This window comes from Beta vulgaris, chromosome 1 (assembly GCF_026745355.1).
Source record: "Beta vulgaris subsp. vulgaris cultivar EL10 chromosome 1, EL10.2, whole genome shotgun sequence".
Lineage (NCBI taxonomy): Eukaryota > Viridiplantae > Streptophyta > Magnoliopsida > Caryophyllales > Amaranthaceae > Beta > Beta vulgaris.
The window spans coordinates 16,356,738-16,371,729 of NC_079202.1; the positions used below are offsets into that span (position 1 = coordinate 16,356,738).

The 14,992-nt window shown below is 34.7% G+C and overlaps 2 protein-coding genes and 1 long non-coding RNA gene across 3 annotated transcripts; 1 reads left to right on the forward strand and 2 right to left on the reverse strand.

Moving 5' to 3' along the window:
* The first annotated feature begins 762 nt into the window (after positions 1-762).
* Positions 763-1,283, forward strand: LOC104905879 (hypothetical protein). The gene has a single exon (XM_010694522.3). It carries the CDS (start codon positions 827-829, stop codon positions 1,136-1,138), a length of 312 nt encoding a protein of 103 aa, XP_010692824.1. The 5' UTR covers positions 763-826; the 3' UTR covers positions 1,139-1,283.
* Positions 1,284-5,475: 4,192 nt separating this feature from the next.
* LOC104905878 (uncharacterized) lies at positions 5,476-14,266 on the reverse strand. Its single transcript, XM_010694521.4, has 2 exons — positions 13,318-14,266; positions 5,476-6,521 (listed from the first exon to the last, which is right to left on the reverse strand). Exons 1-2 carry the CDS (start codon positions 13,882-13,884, stop codon positions 5,745-5,747), a joined length of 1,344 nt encoding a protein of 447 aa, XP_010692823.1. The 5' UTR covers positions 13,885-14,266; the 3' UTR covers positions 5,476-5,744.
* On the reverse strand, positions 6,628-13,310 carry LOC125498219 (uncharacterized). Its single transcript, XR_007275042.2, has 2 exons — positions 9,806-13,310; positions 6,628-8,633 (listed from the first exon to the last, which is right to left on the reverse strand). It is a non-coding gene; the product is annotated as an uncharacterized LOC125498219 (long non-coding RNA).
* Positions 14,267-14,992: the final 726 nt, after the last annotated feature.

Here is a 14,992-nt window from a genome sequence, read left to right on the forward strand (position 1 = left end):
TGAATTGAAATTACTTGAATTGAAATTAGAGATTACTTCATTATTTGAATTGAAATTGAGATTACTTGAATTGAAAGTAGAGATTGTAAAATTGAAATAGAGGTTGTGAATTGAAATTAGTTGAATTTGGAATTAAATGTTGTGAAATGTAATTTGAAACAAGAAACTTTGGTATTAATATCTAATAATATGTTTACTTATACTAGATTTGGAAGATGAAAAACAAAAGTTTAGAATCTTTTTGGAAGAGAAGTGGAGGAAAATCACAAAAGTCTTCAACTTCATCTTCTCCAACATCAAAGGAGCCTCTAATTGAAGAATGTAATCATGAGGTTCCAATAATTGAAGAAACTAATCATGAAGCTCCTCCAATTCAAGAAGAAAATGAGGCATTGAATTTTTGAAGAAACTAATAATTGTATTTGGATTTGAATTTTTATTTGAAACTTATGTATTTTTGTCGTTTTAAATTAGTTGTAATTTGAATTATTAATTGATATTGGCATTGTATTTTGATTTGAATTTTTAGTCGTAACTTAACTCAAGTATTGTATTTTGTTTTATTTGAATTTTTCTCATCCGTACCCCCATCCCGTAATTCCTGGATACGCCACTGGGTAGAATATACAACAGTTGCAAATGTTTGCAGGTGGACATAGTGTCAACATGAGTAGCTCACACGTGGCTACATAATCATAGTGCCACCTAACCATCAAAGTGAAACGTGTGACTTTCATAATAAACACATCCTCCAAAACTACAACAAACCACTGTTACTTATCCAGAAAGTAAAGTCAGTCCGAAAAAAAGTAGAGAGGTCAAAAGAATGGAGAAAAAGAGCAAGGAAAAAGAAGGAGAAATAAGGCAAAGAGAAGATGATAAACAGAAAGACTATACTTATGAATATGAGCATCATCAAGCTCCTAACATTTCAGAAATGAAATCGACGACTACGAATGCGTATGGAGGTGGGATGTACGCCCTCGAAAAGGCAGATGAGAGACCCTCACATCCTCCTGCTAGCCAAACTCAAAGTGCTGATGGCCCGGCCGAGGCAGAGCATCAGCCAAAGCATCAGCCTCCTCCTTCCTCTGGAGACCGTGACATTGATATCACTGGCCAATCTTACATACAATAGTTTTCTTTACTAACTTGTAATCTCGTCCGATCGCAGCTTACAACTGCATGCTGTTGGCTGTTTCAACTTTCACGTGTGTCGTTTTGAGTTTTGTATTGTTTGTTTGAGTTTAATGGTAGTCGTTGTTTATGATGTTTGTTTGAAATTGATAGTATCAGCGGTTCGTCATGAATTAAGCATCAAAAAGATATGAACGAGGCATTTGTTCCATTATAAGCCTTAATATGATAATGACTTATGAGTCTAAAGTCTACCCTGAACACAAAGACTCGGAAGGAAATTAATTAAGGGGTCGTTTGGTTCAAGATATAGAATGGAAAGGGAATGGATACAAATAGAGGAGGGGAATGGTAACAAAGATGATTATCTTTATTGAGGGTTTTGTTTAAGCCAAGGAATGGAAATGAAGGGTAATTATTAACTCTAAGTAATAGATTTTGTTACTTGAGGGGGAGGAAATGTAACAAATTGGGAGAATCTAATGGTAATAGATTGATGACGGGTTGAACCAAACAAGAAAAAAAGGAATCGGTAATTGATTCAGTTTCTTAAAACCCAAAAATAGTGAACCAAATAACCCCTTATACGATTCCTTTTATTCATGGTTGTCTCCTACGTTAAAATAAATTATAATTGATATTTAGTGAGTATAAAGAGACAAAAAAGTTTGTAAATACTTTTTTTTTTTTTTTGAAAATAAAAAGAAACGAAGTAAAATACAAAAATTAATTTTTTTAAATTTGTATTTTATACAAGGATTAAAATGTAATTAGATTTGATTTATGCCTTTATATTATTTTTGGATTATATGTAGTTCACTTTGCATATGCTGTCTCTGCTCTTGTTATTAGATAACAATGCCTAGTGTCAACTAACAAACTGATGACACTTGTTTTTGGTGCAACAAACATGGTGACTTTGAAGTATGCAGAACTAATCATCTTCCACAATTAGGACCTCATCACAAATTAACATTTTCTTGTTTCTTTTGGTGCAACAAACATGGTGACTTTTAAGTATGTCAAAATAATTATCTTCCACAATTAGGACCTCATCACAAATTAACCTTTTGTTGTTTCTTGTTGAGCGAGGGATATGTATATAAGGTAGTCAGGATATGGAACGTTGGGAAAAATCTTATATGGAATTATTTTTGGAAGCCTCGTGAAAATTTCTACTGGAAAATATTGTATGGTAACATTATTCATTTCAATTATACTCATTACTAAGATTAAGTATGGGTTAGAGATCGATAATGAGGATATGGTTATTAGGTTAGTTATGTGTTATAAGTATTTTATTGAGGCTTTATTATATGGTGCGGATGATTTGAATTTGGATGATGTTAGCGATGTTTTAACTCAGAGAGATTTAATTGGCAATAAGTAAATTGTTAAATTTAGTGGTTCATTTCAATCTGATGTTTTATTGGTTAGTGGTGGTAAGAATAACAAAATAAAAATTTGTAACTATTGTCGTGTAAAGGGACATATCAAGTCTCTGAGTGTTGGAAGTTGAAGAATAAAATTAGTGGTAAATTAGATGATAGGAATTAGGAAGTCTGTCACTGCAAATTTTGTTGACACTGATTTTGATGATGATGATAATGGTGCAATTTAAGCTTACAAAAATTTTGGATTGAGTTTTCACGATGTCTTTATGACGAATGTCTTTGAGATTGTTGGTAAAGCGAGAAATTATGTTGATTTTTTTTATGGAGTCTAAGTTAGTTTGTTTTTTGAAATACTTGAATATAATTGTTTCTATAGTTATGCTATTTTTCATCTCAATTTGGTACTTTTATGATTTGTTAAGTATAATTACAATTTAGAAATTTTTGATGTAATTTTAAATTTCTAGAATTGTTTATAGTTTGGTTTTTTGAGATGAATAAGTGTTTGAATAGAGTTGGGCTAATTCAGGTAATGCATGCTTTAGCATTGTGGCATTATTCTCTTAATCTAGGCCATGTTGAATGTTCTAGTTTCGGAGTTGTGTTCAGCAACTCACCGGTTCACAAGTTAAAGAAGTCTCCTTCTTAATTGCTTAAAGGTAGTAGGCATATGGTATTTTGTTTAAGGTGGAGGATTCATATTAGTTATTTTCGTGTAAGCATTACTTCATGGTATTTGGTTTCATGGATTTCAAGTCAAGTTGGAGAATTGTAAGTGTTTTCTTTGAAATCGACGAAAAAAAAGATTTGAAATATCCCGGGCAGGCATTTTTGTGGCTTGTGCGGATGGATCATGTTCACACTCACTACTTTGTTTTTGTTGTGTTGCCCGGGCGGGCTTGAATAGTTACTGGGTGGGTATGATCAATAATTTCAGTTTTCATGATTTGTGGCAGTTTTTCCGTTTTGGAGATATCTCCTAAATTAATTGACGGCTATTGCTCATATTAGTTTAGGGTTTTCTTGAGGTTATTAGGATTTTATATGTCATATCAAAAGACCCTATTAGATGGTCAAAACCTTTTAAGATTCCTTGTAATCCTCTAAGTTTCTCCATTGAAGATTATAGAAAAGCTCCCAAATTTCCACCCGTAGAATAGGTCACATTAACCAAACCACGTAGATCCTTGTGTCTTATGTTCATCTTCTTTATTGTTTTCTCTCTTATATTGTACTGTCAACTATTGTTCTGCATTAAATCAAACACATTACCGTTCTAATACTAAACAAAGTATCTCGTACGGTATCCAAATTTGAAAAAGAACTTTTTGATGAAATAATTCACTATTAAATACCAATATTACCATATGATCTTGACTATATTGCTAAGATAATAATTATTCATTCGAATTATACAGTGATGACATCTTTAGAAAAAGTAATTGTTTTGATTTTTTTTTAACGCTTCTAATTTTCATGTTTTCCTTAAATTTCTTTGTTGTTGTGTAATGTTTAGTTGTAAACCTTGTCAAAAAATAAATCATGTTTCTTAGTGTAAATATATAAGTTGTGCAACTAAGTAACTAACCTCAAAAAAAAAAAAACATGTTTCTCTAGTGTAAAAATATAAGTTGTGCAACTACCTAAAAAAAAAAAAAAAAAAAAAAAAAAAAAAAAAACTCATTTGCTAAACGACGTCCTAGAATTTCCTACTAACGCCCTAAATACAGTATTTTTATACTGTATTTATATACTTCCCTAAACCCTCCTCCAATTTCAAACCACCAACACCACCTTACCTCGACACACCACCACCACCATCTTCTTCTCCATGGCACCACCACCACCTTCTTCTTCACGGCACCACCACCACCACTTTCTTCTCCACGGCACCACCACCATCTTCTTTTCCACGACACCACCACCGCCATTGTACCCCGACACACAATCCCCCCTGTTCTCTCCTATGTTTTTTTTTTGTTTAAAAAAAAATTCAGAAAAAAAGGGGCGCCCACCAAGAACGCTCCACCACATGGTGAGGCGCCTGCCAAGGACGCCTCCACCGGTGGTGGGGCGTCCTTGGTGGGCGCCCCCTTTTTTTTTGAATTTTTTTTAAAAATAAGAGAGGTGTCCACCAAGGACGCCCCACCATCGGTGGAGGCGTCCTTGGCAAGCGCATCACCATGTGGTGGAGCGCCTGCCAAGGACGCCTCCACCGGTGGTGGGGCGTCCTTAGTGGGCGCCTCCCTTATTTAAAAAAATAAATTCAGAAAAAACAAAGAGAAGAAGGTAATTTGTTCTGTAATTTTCAGTTAAATTCTGGAGAAAATTGATTGTTTAGTTTGTAATTATTATTTTTGATGAGATTGACAATATGTACCCATCTTGAAAAAAGGGTCTTGGATGTACAAGAAGATGATAGAAAAGCAGTTAGTCCTTTGTCTTTCGTGGATTTTGGTTTGGAGTTCTTGGAAGGAATTAAGGCTTCTGTGAATGAAGCAGACACTCACGTTAATAATGATGAATCTGAAGCTTCTCTTTATGAGATAGAGAGTGCAGATGTGGAAAATTTGGATTTTGAGAACGGGGTACTTTGGATTCCTCCATAGCCTGAAGATGAAGTCATGAAGATGATGACAGAGAAGTTGATTTTTTTTAGGAGAGAGAAAATAAATGCAAAGTATATAAATACAATACAAAAATACTATATTTAAGGCGTTAGTAGGAAATTTTAGAGCGTCGTTTAGCAAAGCCCTACGTTTCTCTAGTGTAAAAATATAAGTTGTGCAACTACCATCCGTGTGCTTGTCACTTAGAGATTAAATAGCTGTTGAGGGCGCTTTTAATTTTATGCAATCTTTTCCATTAGAGGTATGTATAGAAAGAACCCCCATTTCAAGGCAACTTATATCAACAATTCATTAGAAATACTACTGTTCTGTCAAAGCAATAAACATGACAATTACACTTTATTAAGCATTGCTGCCGGAAAACAGAAAATGAGCCGAAAATAAATGAAAATTATGGAAGTCTAGTAATTCCCTTACAGATTGCCATAACTCATTTATTATATCCTCCAAAAATAATTTTCTATTGGTAATGTACCATTTTATGATCCTATAATTTCTCCTCCTTTTCCCTCAATAAACAATTTCCTCCTTTTTCTATGTACAAGAATCATATATCCTGTATTTCAATTATAGTATCCCACTATCACTGTTTTGACTGTAACCCAAGTTTACAAATTTCTTCCAAGGGTGGAGTATCCCACTTAGCTGCCTTTCCTCTCATCTGCATAAAATTCTTCACACATTGTTTCACATTTAAAGACTTGACCTTTTTCCTGAATTGGGCCAGTCTCTTCCCAGCAGCTGCATCAAACTTCTTTTCCCAACCCACTTCCCACTCACCACGACCATCACAAAGCTCAAGTGTGTCAACTTTCCAAGGAGTCCAACTCCACCATTTAGCAAGCCCAAGCATAACATCAGCTACACAAGACCCAGCACAAACAGGCGTACAAGGCCTGCACTTGGCCCCACTTAGAGGCCCACGGCTTGATAGGGCCGCAACAGGCACATCAAACCGGCCTGGTGGGAACGGATACTTGCGATCTGATAAAATACAAAAAGGCTGTGCTGGAGTCTGGACAGAGATATTTTGGGATATAAGTTGGGCTCTGAAAGCAGTCTCAGAATTCAGCTGAGTATAGTTCAAGTTTTCCAGGGTGGGAATGAGTGACAGACGAGACAGAGCCACCACGGACGTGTTGTAATCCCCAATGCCAAGCCTATCATTAAAGCCCTTGAAAGAGGACCCTGGTGGAACCACATATTGACCTGGGATAAAGCTGTCTGAGCTTAGCGGGGCGGACCAATAGCCATCAACACGGCTCCGAACAATCCAATCATATGTAAATCCTTTCTCCCTTTGATAATCTTCAATCATTGTTAGGCATCCTTCTACTAGGTTGAAATATTGTAATAGTCCCTGAAAAAGAATACAACCTACCGTTAAAAGGAACAAAACTATATATGCACCATGTTGACAAGAAAGCAACACCAAGCTTCTTTTTTTTCTTTTTTTTGACAAAAGCAACACCAAGCTTTATCACGTAAAAACAATAAGTAAAATCAGATTCACTAATTATTCAGGTCACACGCAAGGTTGATACATCACTTAAGTTAACACTCCTATTTTGTGGTCCCAAAACTAAACAATTAGATGATTCTGTTGTACCAAACTTCGGAATGCCATTTATCAGATGGATTCATCCAATTTCTACCTAAAAATTCTCTTACCCTTTCTTCCAAGTTCCAATACTTGCCCCAGAATAGTAGTCCAATGGCTTCAATTCTTTTTCCCGTCTCTTTTCCACCAAGGCTCCTCAGTCCTAATGGTAGGTAAGGCATAGGGAGACATATACATATATGGTATACCATTCCTTTTTTTTCTAGAAAGAAAACGTTTCCCATTATGAAAATAACTATTTTTCACCCTTTGGAAGGAAATAAAAGAAAACAAAATGCAAAATCTTCGATTGTGTTTAGCAATACTGCCTGCAATGGAGCTGAAATTGATTAGTTAGAAGATGGAACTGATTAGGTAGCAGCGGAAGCTGTTAAGATGCTGAAACTGATAAGCTAGTTCATTGCATAACTTATTTGCTAAAATTATTTATGACTGGAGCTGAAATATTTTTTGAGGCTTAAAAAGATAAAAAGAAAATAAAAAATTTCAACACCTGATCTAAGACGCTATATTTTACTCCAACTCAATTTTAGTTAAATTTTGGACTTAAATTTTATTTAAGTTTCTCCACCAAATACCACTAATCGTATAAGGTGACTTAAAATTGTAACGCCTTATCATTTAAGTCACCTAAAATGCTTCTAAATAGAACTTTCGTCAAAATTATATTACACCCAACCAAACTTTCTACAAGTGGAAGTCTATTGTGCTTAGAGCTGGGCATGGGCCGGGCCGGGCCGGCACGGCATGATTTTTAGCCCGACCCAGCACGAGCCCGCTATGAGCACGACACGGCACGCCGGCACGAGTGGTGGGCCGTGGGCCACGTATGAACAACATTCTAAAAGTTTGGCACGAACCCGGCACGAGCACGACGGGCCGACCCGCAAGTTGGCACTCTTATTTTGGTTAAAATTTCATAATATTTAAAATTTGTATAAGGCACGATGGCACGGCATGAGTCGGCCCGGCACGGCATGTGGGCCGGGTCGTACATGACCCTTAGATTTTACAACTTAGCACGAGCCCGGCACGACATGTGCATTTCTTGGCTCGTTTTGGCACGGCACGTTGTGGCACGAGGCACACGGGCTTGGCACGTGGGCCGTCCCGACACGGCCCGTGCCCACCTTTAATTGCGCTCTATTTGATTTGATATAAAAAGCACTGTACCTAAATTTTTCATGTTTCTACATGACCTATACTGGACTAATGCCCATCGGCAAAATATGGTAAATATCCCATCTTGATTTTTTTGTTAGTGCGGTGCCTCGTAGACATAGTCGTAGCATTTTACGTTGGTCCCCAAAAACCCAGCCTTATCTTTTTATCTTATCCAAGGCAGATTCTTTATCAAAGTTGTGCACCCCACATGTTATTGTGTCCCTTTTTCAGTTTTGGTAGAATTATTTCGTAACAGTTCAATTTGAGATGGGTTTGATTTATGAAGTATTTTAACTTGGTTCGCCTCAAAAAAAAATTAACCTTATCAAAAAATTCTTTTAAGAATGATAATTAACACTGAATACTATCTCCGTTTATATAATTGTCTTTTGTGACTATCCCTATATTAAATAGATACGTAAAAGTTATACCTTTTTACGTGTTTTATTAATAACCTCTATCCTCACAAAGTATGTTGATGTGTAAGACAATCTACAAAAAATTTGTTCACGTTTACCAATGTTAAAGGACCATATAAGTGGATAAAACCAAAATCCTTTCATACACGAATGATATCAAATTCAAAACATTAGGTTTAAAGAGTCATATGGCACTTGACAAGAAGGGAGGCAAAAGAGTTAATATAAATGGTCACTGTAGAGAAATTATTAAATCATACAGCCCCACCTAGGGGTGATAATGAGCCTGACAAGCTCGCGAGCAGCTCGGGCTCGGCTCGGTCAAAGCTCGGTCAAAGCTCGGCTCGTTGAAGCTCGGCTCGAGCTCGGGCTCGGCTCGAGACTTAAACGAGCCGAGCCGAGCTAGGCAAAGCTCGGCTCGTAAAGCTCGTGAGCAGCTCGTTTATTATTTTATATTAAAAAAAATATTCTTATTAAAAAAATATTTTATATTAAAAAAATTTAATACTAATTTATATTTTAATTTAGATTACAAATTATATATTTTAATTTGTGATCCAACTTCACCTTTACTCCACTAGGCACTAAAGTCCCACATTGGTTAAGAAAACAAGGATCAACCTTATTTTCTTTATAAATAGCTACTATTCCTTACTTCAACTTAAAGTTTAATTTTGTATCTCCTTGGTTGGGAAACAAAAACTATACTTTATTTTCTTCATAGAAGGAATGAAGTATAATTTTAAATAGTTGATTATTTAATCCTTAAAATATTTGATAATTTTTTCTTTAGCAAAACATGGAGTCCCACATTGAAATTTTAACAATGCTAGGAGGGATTCCAAGTTATAAAAGCATATGTAAACAAAACAAGGGTATAATGAGTTTGTTTTCTTAACAAAACATGGAGTCCCACATTGAAATTTTAGCAATGCTAAGAGGGATTCCAAGTTATATAAGCATATGTAGCATGAGTTTGTTTATCTTAAACAAAACATAAAGTTCCACATTGAAATGGGGATAGTGAGTTTGTTTTTCTTTAACAAACCATGAAGTCCCACATTGAAATCTTAGCAATGCTAAGAGGGAAATCAAGTTATAAAAGCATATGATGGGTGAGTGAACAAGCTCACCTACTTCGAGCCAAGCCGAGCTCATTAGTCGAGCCTAAACGAGCTCGCGAGCCGAGCCTAAGCGAGCTCACGAGCCGAGCCTAAACGAGCTCGCGAGGCGAGCCTAAACGAGCTCGCGAGCCGAGCCTAAACGAGCTCGCGAGCCGAGCTCGAGCCCCAAATTTCCATCACGAGCCGAGCTCGAGCTCGGCTCTCCCAAGCTCGGCGAGCTCACGAGCCGAGCCGAGCCTGGGAAATTATAAACGAGCTCGAGCCGAGCCCAGTGCTATTCGGGCTCGGCTCGCTCGATAAGCACCCCTAGCCCCACCACATCCTACTAGGTTTAAAGTTTTGAGTTTTGACATTATCGTTGTATACTTGCGTCAATAACTAAAGTAATGTGTCTTCCAAAAGATAAAAACTAAAGTTATGTGTACTCTTTTTTCTTTAATCCTATCATATCTATAAGAATATTAAATATCATTGACTTATATAATATCAATGTAACAGTAGCTATATATCATTTTATAAAACCAATATAATTCTAACAATATTATACTTCCTCCGTTCCGTTATAAATGAAACGTTTGCTTTTTCACGCAACCCAACGCGCTTCTTTAGTCATTAATATCTATAGTTGTGTACGCGTAAAAAATATAAAAAAGTTATAATTTGATAGTATGCATCGAGACGAATCTAACAAGATCCCACTTGACTATGTTTTTCTTTATATAATAGCGATAAATTGGAGTCAAAATTGATCAATGAATAGTGTCATTTCATCCAATGTTTCATTTAAAACAGAACGGAGGAAGTATTCTATTTTTGGGCAAGCTGGGCGGAGGGATACCAGGGTAGACATCCCCAATAAAATCACAGCAAAAGATTCGTCCAACTGAGGCATGTTACATGTCAATAAAAACTTGAGAATATGAATTGATTCAGATTTAAGAGACCGCAGCTTCCGGTATCAGGTCAACGTTAATTGGTTTTCACATGGTCTCCCGATAGTTGAAACTGACATTCGTCAATACAAAAATAGAATAAAGAAAAAGAATATATATTTGACCTTCTAACATTCAGCCCACCAAAAGAGAATGAAAAAGATTAATTAAATAGTTCCAGCCAGTCAGCCACTTCATACTCATAGATGGTCCGAGTTTCTAATTCTGTAATAGTTTAATTAGGTTCATGTTATGATGATTTCTTCGATCCAACTTCTAAGCTTATTAAGCTGTCATGAATCATGCCTCATGGATCCAAATTATTCTTTCAAGTGTACTGGCCGGAAACAAACAAGTGTTGCTTAAGTCAACTAATTTTATTGTTAATACTTCTAAGTTTTAATATAAAGCATTAACGTACGTCTCATTTAAGTTTTTTATTTCGAGATCCAGAACATAACTGGTAATAGTCTCATAGATGGCATGGCATGGCACAACTCTTGGAAGGTGGTGTGTAAAAGGGTCTCAAACGACATGCATTTTCTCTCATGCTCAACTTGCCTCAAATTTACAGGCCACGTCATTGAGGGTCGGGGAAAATTCCGCTCCTAATAAAACTCCTACAAGTATGATTTGGGCCTAATCTTGTTTTTTTACATAGTGCAGATAAATTTCTAGTACAAATAATCCTCGAGTATTAGTCTGATCTTACCAATGTTGTCATATTTCCATTAGTCAATAAAGATTTTGCCACTAACTAACTAACTAACTATGAATAAAAATATCTCCAAAATATTAGCCATAATGTTTTACACACAAGTATTCCATATGATGATTTGTGTTATGGTGTACGGATATGCAGAAAATTAATCTAAACATGGAATTTTCATTTTTCTTTTTGGAAAAAGATAAGGATCCTATGCAAAGAAAAGTTTACACCCGTTTTTCCTATTAGGTTAACGATATACTTGGACCAACCTTCTTTCAAAGCTTTAGCCCGAGCCCAAAAGTAAAGAGCAGCACTCTTCCCTCCCACCCCCATATTCAATCGTTATAATTTTTACTAATATATAATGAAAGATATTTAAGTTCAAACAGGTGTATTGGGAGACATGCTTAGAAAAGTGAAAATGATTAAAAAAAAAAAAAGGGAATACTAATTTTACCAATTGCGAAATTATTATAAGTTTGACCTACCTTAAACCATTAATAAATGGCATATTTTGTTCTTATTACAATGATCATTCTATTTCCTTTTTATTTTCTTTTTCTCTTTTTAGTGCAAGATATATGTTCAAATTTGGACAAAGTTTTTTTTATCGTTCTTTTCTAAATTAGGGAAGAAAAATTCCTTTCTTTATTTATTTTTCGTAGCTTTAAATTGTTACATTGACTATTCCTCCACCAAATTTTCGGGAAGAATCAAGTTAAGTCCACAACAAGCAATACGTGAATTGACTCGCTAACTAAGCAAACCGAAGAGTTGGTCAGTTTTGTTCGTATCATTACCAAATTACGATATGTTCCAGGCTCCTTCAGCAACAATCCAATTTCAATTCAGTTTACTTACTTCCAATTTCATAATCATCAATTATAAAAGAAAATAACGCTTCACCTATTAAATAAAGTATTATTTTTGTTTGTTTGAAGGTGGAAAAGCACATTGATGTTGACAAAATTCAATTCAAGTTCTAGGCACCACCCCATATGATTTTACGTAGTATATATACATATATTTTTATTTAGGTGATTGAAAGCTACCACATGTATTAACCTAAATCAAATTCGATTTTAGTTTTTACCACCTATAAGACTTTAAAAATAAATGCAAATATTTTTAATTTTGGTGTTTGAGAGCCATCGAAAACATTGACATATACTTTATGGTAGTACATGATGTAGCCAGCAAGTCTCACCAAGTTCATAATACTTTATTATCATTCAAAACTGACCATATCACATTAAAAACAATTATATTACAAAAAACTAACTTTATAAAAAGATTTACTATATTACACCAATCAACCTATAAAAAAAAGCTTACCAAATCATGCAAAAACTTACCACATCATATAAAAAACAATTTATATAATAAGCTCATAGTAATTTGACTGTCCTACAAACTTTTTTTACTTAGAGCAATGCCAATGATGACACAATTGTTCATGAAATTGTAATTTTTTTAAGTGAATAAAAAAAACACCTCTTTCATTGGTGATAATAATTTATTTATGACTTGAACAAATTGTTCATTGTTCACCATGTAAACAAATTGTTCCTCCTAAACTATACAAAACAAGCGAATGACAAGTTGTCACATGTCCTTAGTAACTTTGGGAAATTTCTGGAAAATTTTTCGGAAAATTCCTTTATAAAAAAAAATTATACCAAAATTTATAATTTATTTCCCTCATAAAATGATACCTATATTAATATTAACATATTTCAAAATTCTTTTTTAGAAATGAAATGAGGTATGATGATTTATTTGTTCATGAGTAGAATGGAGTGATCATGAACAAAACACGATCGAGTTTCGAGGTAAATTTGGTGAACTTTTTGTTCACCATTGTTCACCATTGATAATGCTCTTAGATACCCTTATACCAGTGAATACCACCCCCGTAATCTTCATAATTTAAGTATGTAACTATTATTTTTAAAGGAAAACTATGTGATATCTTTTTTTAGGAAAATTATGTGATATTTGAATGCACCCTATATTTGGTTTTAAAAAGATCCAATCAATTACATATATAGCAAAGATAGCTTCTTAGTATAAGTGCGAAAAAATTTCCTTCAAAAAAAAAAATTGCGAAAAATAAAAATAATAAAAGACAAATTACTAATTAGTGAAGCAAAAAAAAAAAAAAAAAAAAAAGGATGGAAAAGGTACCTGAATTCCATTGGGAGAGTTAGCAGCAGTGAGGACGCGAACCTGTGAGTCGGTCTCAGGGATATTTGTGGGTTCAAAAATCCTAACCGAGTTAACTCGCGGAGCAAACTTCAACAACGACAACTTAAACGAGTTGGAGTCAAGCGGAGAATTCAAAAAGAGGTCCGAGTTAGGGAACTCGTTTAAAACTCGTTCAATAATAGAAGGACCAGTGAGTTCAAATCTCCTCGCACCACCTACCAAACACACCGCAATCCTCGACCGAGTCAACTCGTCCTTCCTACTCGAGCCGAAATCCAGAGCTTGAGCTTCCCTTTTGTTGAACGAAATTGTCTCACTTTCACCATAAGAGAAGAAGTAAAGGAGAAGTAAGAAAAGAGAAGTGAATAGTAAGATTAACAGACGCCAATCAAAATCAGAAATCCATTTTGTCAATTGGATCGATTTTCGAGGGCTCGTATTTTTATCATTATTATTAAAATGAATTTGTGGGTAGTTTGTTGTTCTTGGTTTGGTTGCTGCTTGTTGTTCCATGCTTGTCAACTGTTTTGCAATTTTCAAATCCATTGAGGAAGCATAAATGAGAGAGAGAGAAAAAGAGAGACAGAGAGAGTGTGTGTTTTTTTTTTTTTGGGGGGAGTTAAAAAGTATAGTTTTGGGGATTTATGCTTGGACAGGTGTTTTGGGGGATAATTGTTATTTCTATATAGGTTTGGACAGGGAATTTTGATGAGTTTTTGGGTAGGTGAACAAGATGGGAGGAGAAAGAAAGAAAGAAAGAAAGAAAGAGGGATGGGTTAATTTCTTATTCGGACGTTTTAAGTAATTTGTAGTTGGCGTTATGGTTGATTTGTGCTTCTATTCCGGTAGGGACTTGGGAAGGGATTTTCTCTATTCTCATAATCTCATATTCTCATGTAATGTATTGAGTTGTCCTAGCTCGGATAGGGATTGAATTATTTGTAGTAATGATGATTGATGAGCATGATGCTCAAACCACATTAATGCTGGATTGTGATTCCTCTATTTTGGAGTGATCCTAATTAGGAGCGGTAATAAATCAAATTGAGTTTAATTTTAATCTTTATTTTAATGTGATCAAAATAAATACCTTTTTAATGCAGAATCAAATATGATTTCTTCCTTTTTTTTATTAGTACTTCTATGGTCCTAAATGTGATACGATTCCTAGTAGGTTCCTGATTTTGTTTGGATGCTACATATCTTTGAATTATTGTTTAATTAGAAATTTATTTTGCTTATAAGTTTTTACTATTTTACTTGGAATAGGTTTTTGTTGTTCTAAACTTGTTAAGGATCTTATCACTTTCTAATTGGTTAGTGTGATTTATCTAATCAACACATTTTAGAGTTTTACCTCCATTATGATGTAATTGTTATTTAAAATCTTATTTCATGTAATAAAAATCAAATTTGATTGAAAGTTAAATGTGGAAATTGTTGATTCCAAACTACAAAAAATATGACTTTGTGTTGAGATATCAAGACTTCAAGAAACCCTCTTAATATGTGAAACTAGTTTTTTCTACACGCTAATGACAAATGAAAGAGAATAATGTGCATTATAATAAATAATTAACTGCAAGGCAAGAAAACAATCATCCTAATCACTTGTTATCTTTTCTCCTCTTTTTGTTCAAAAGACTAACTAAAA

Bases quoted from the DNA above. Each gene is read 5' to 3' on its own strand.
- LOC104905879 (XM_010694522.3), top strand. From the start codon at position 827: ATGGAGAAAAAGAGCAAGGAAAAAGAAGGAGAAATAAGGCAAAGAGAA.
- LOC104905878 (XM_010694521.4), bottom strand. From the start codon at position 13,884: ATGGATTTGAAAATTGCAAAACAGTTGACAAGCATGGAACAACAAGCA. The intron at 6,522-13,317 runs GTACCTTTTCCA...ATTCTTTTTCAG, and splicing joins ACTCTCCCAATGGAATTCAG to GGACTATTACAATATTTCAA.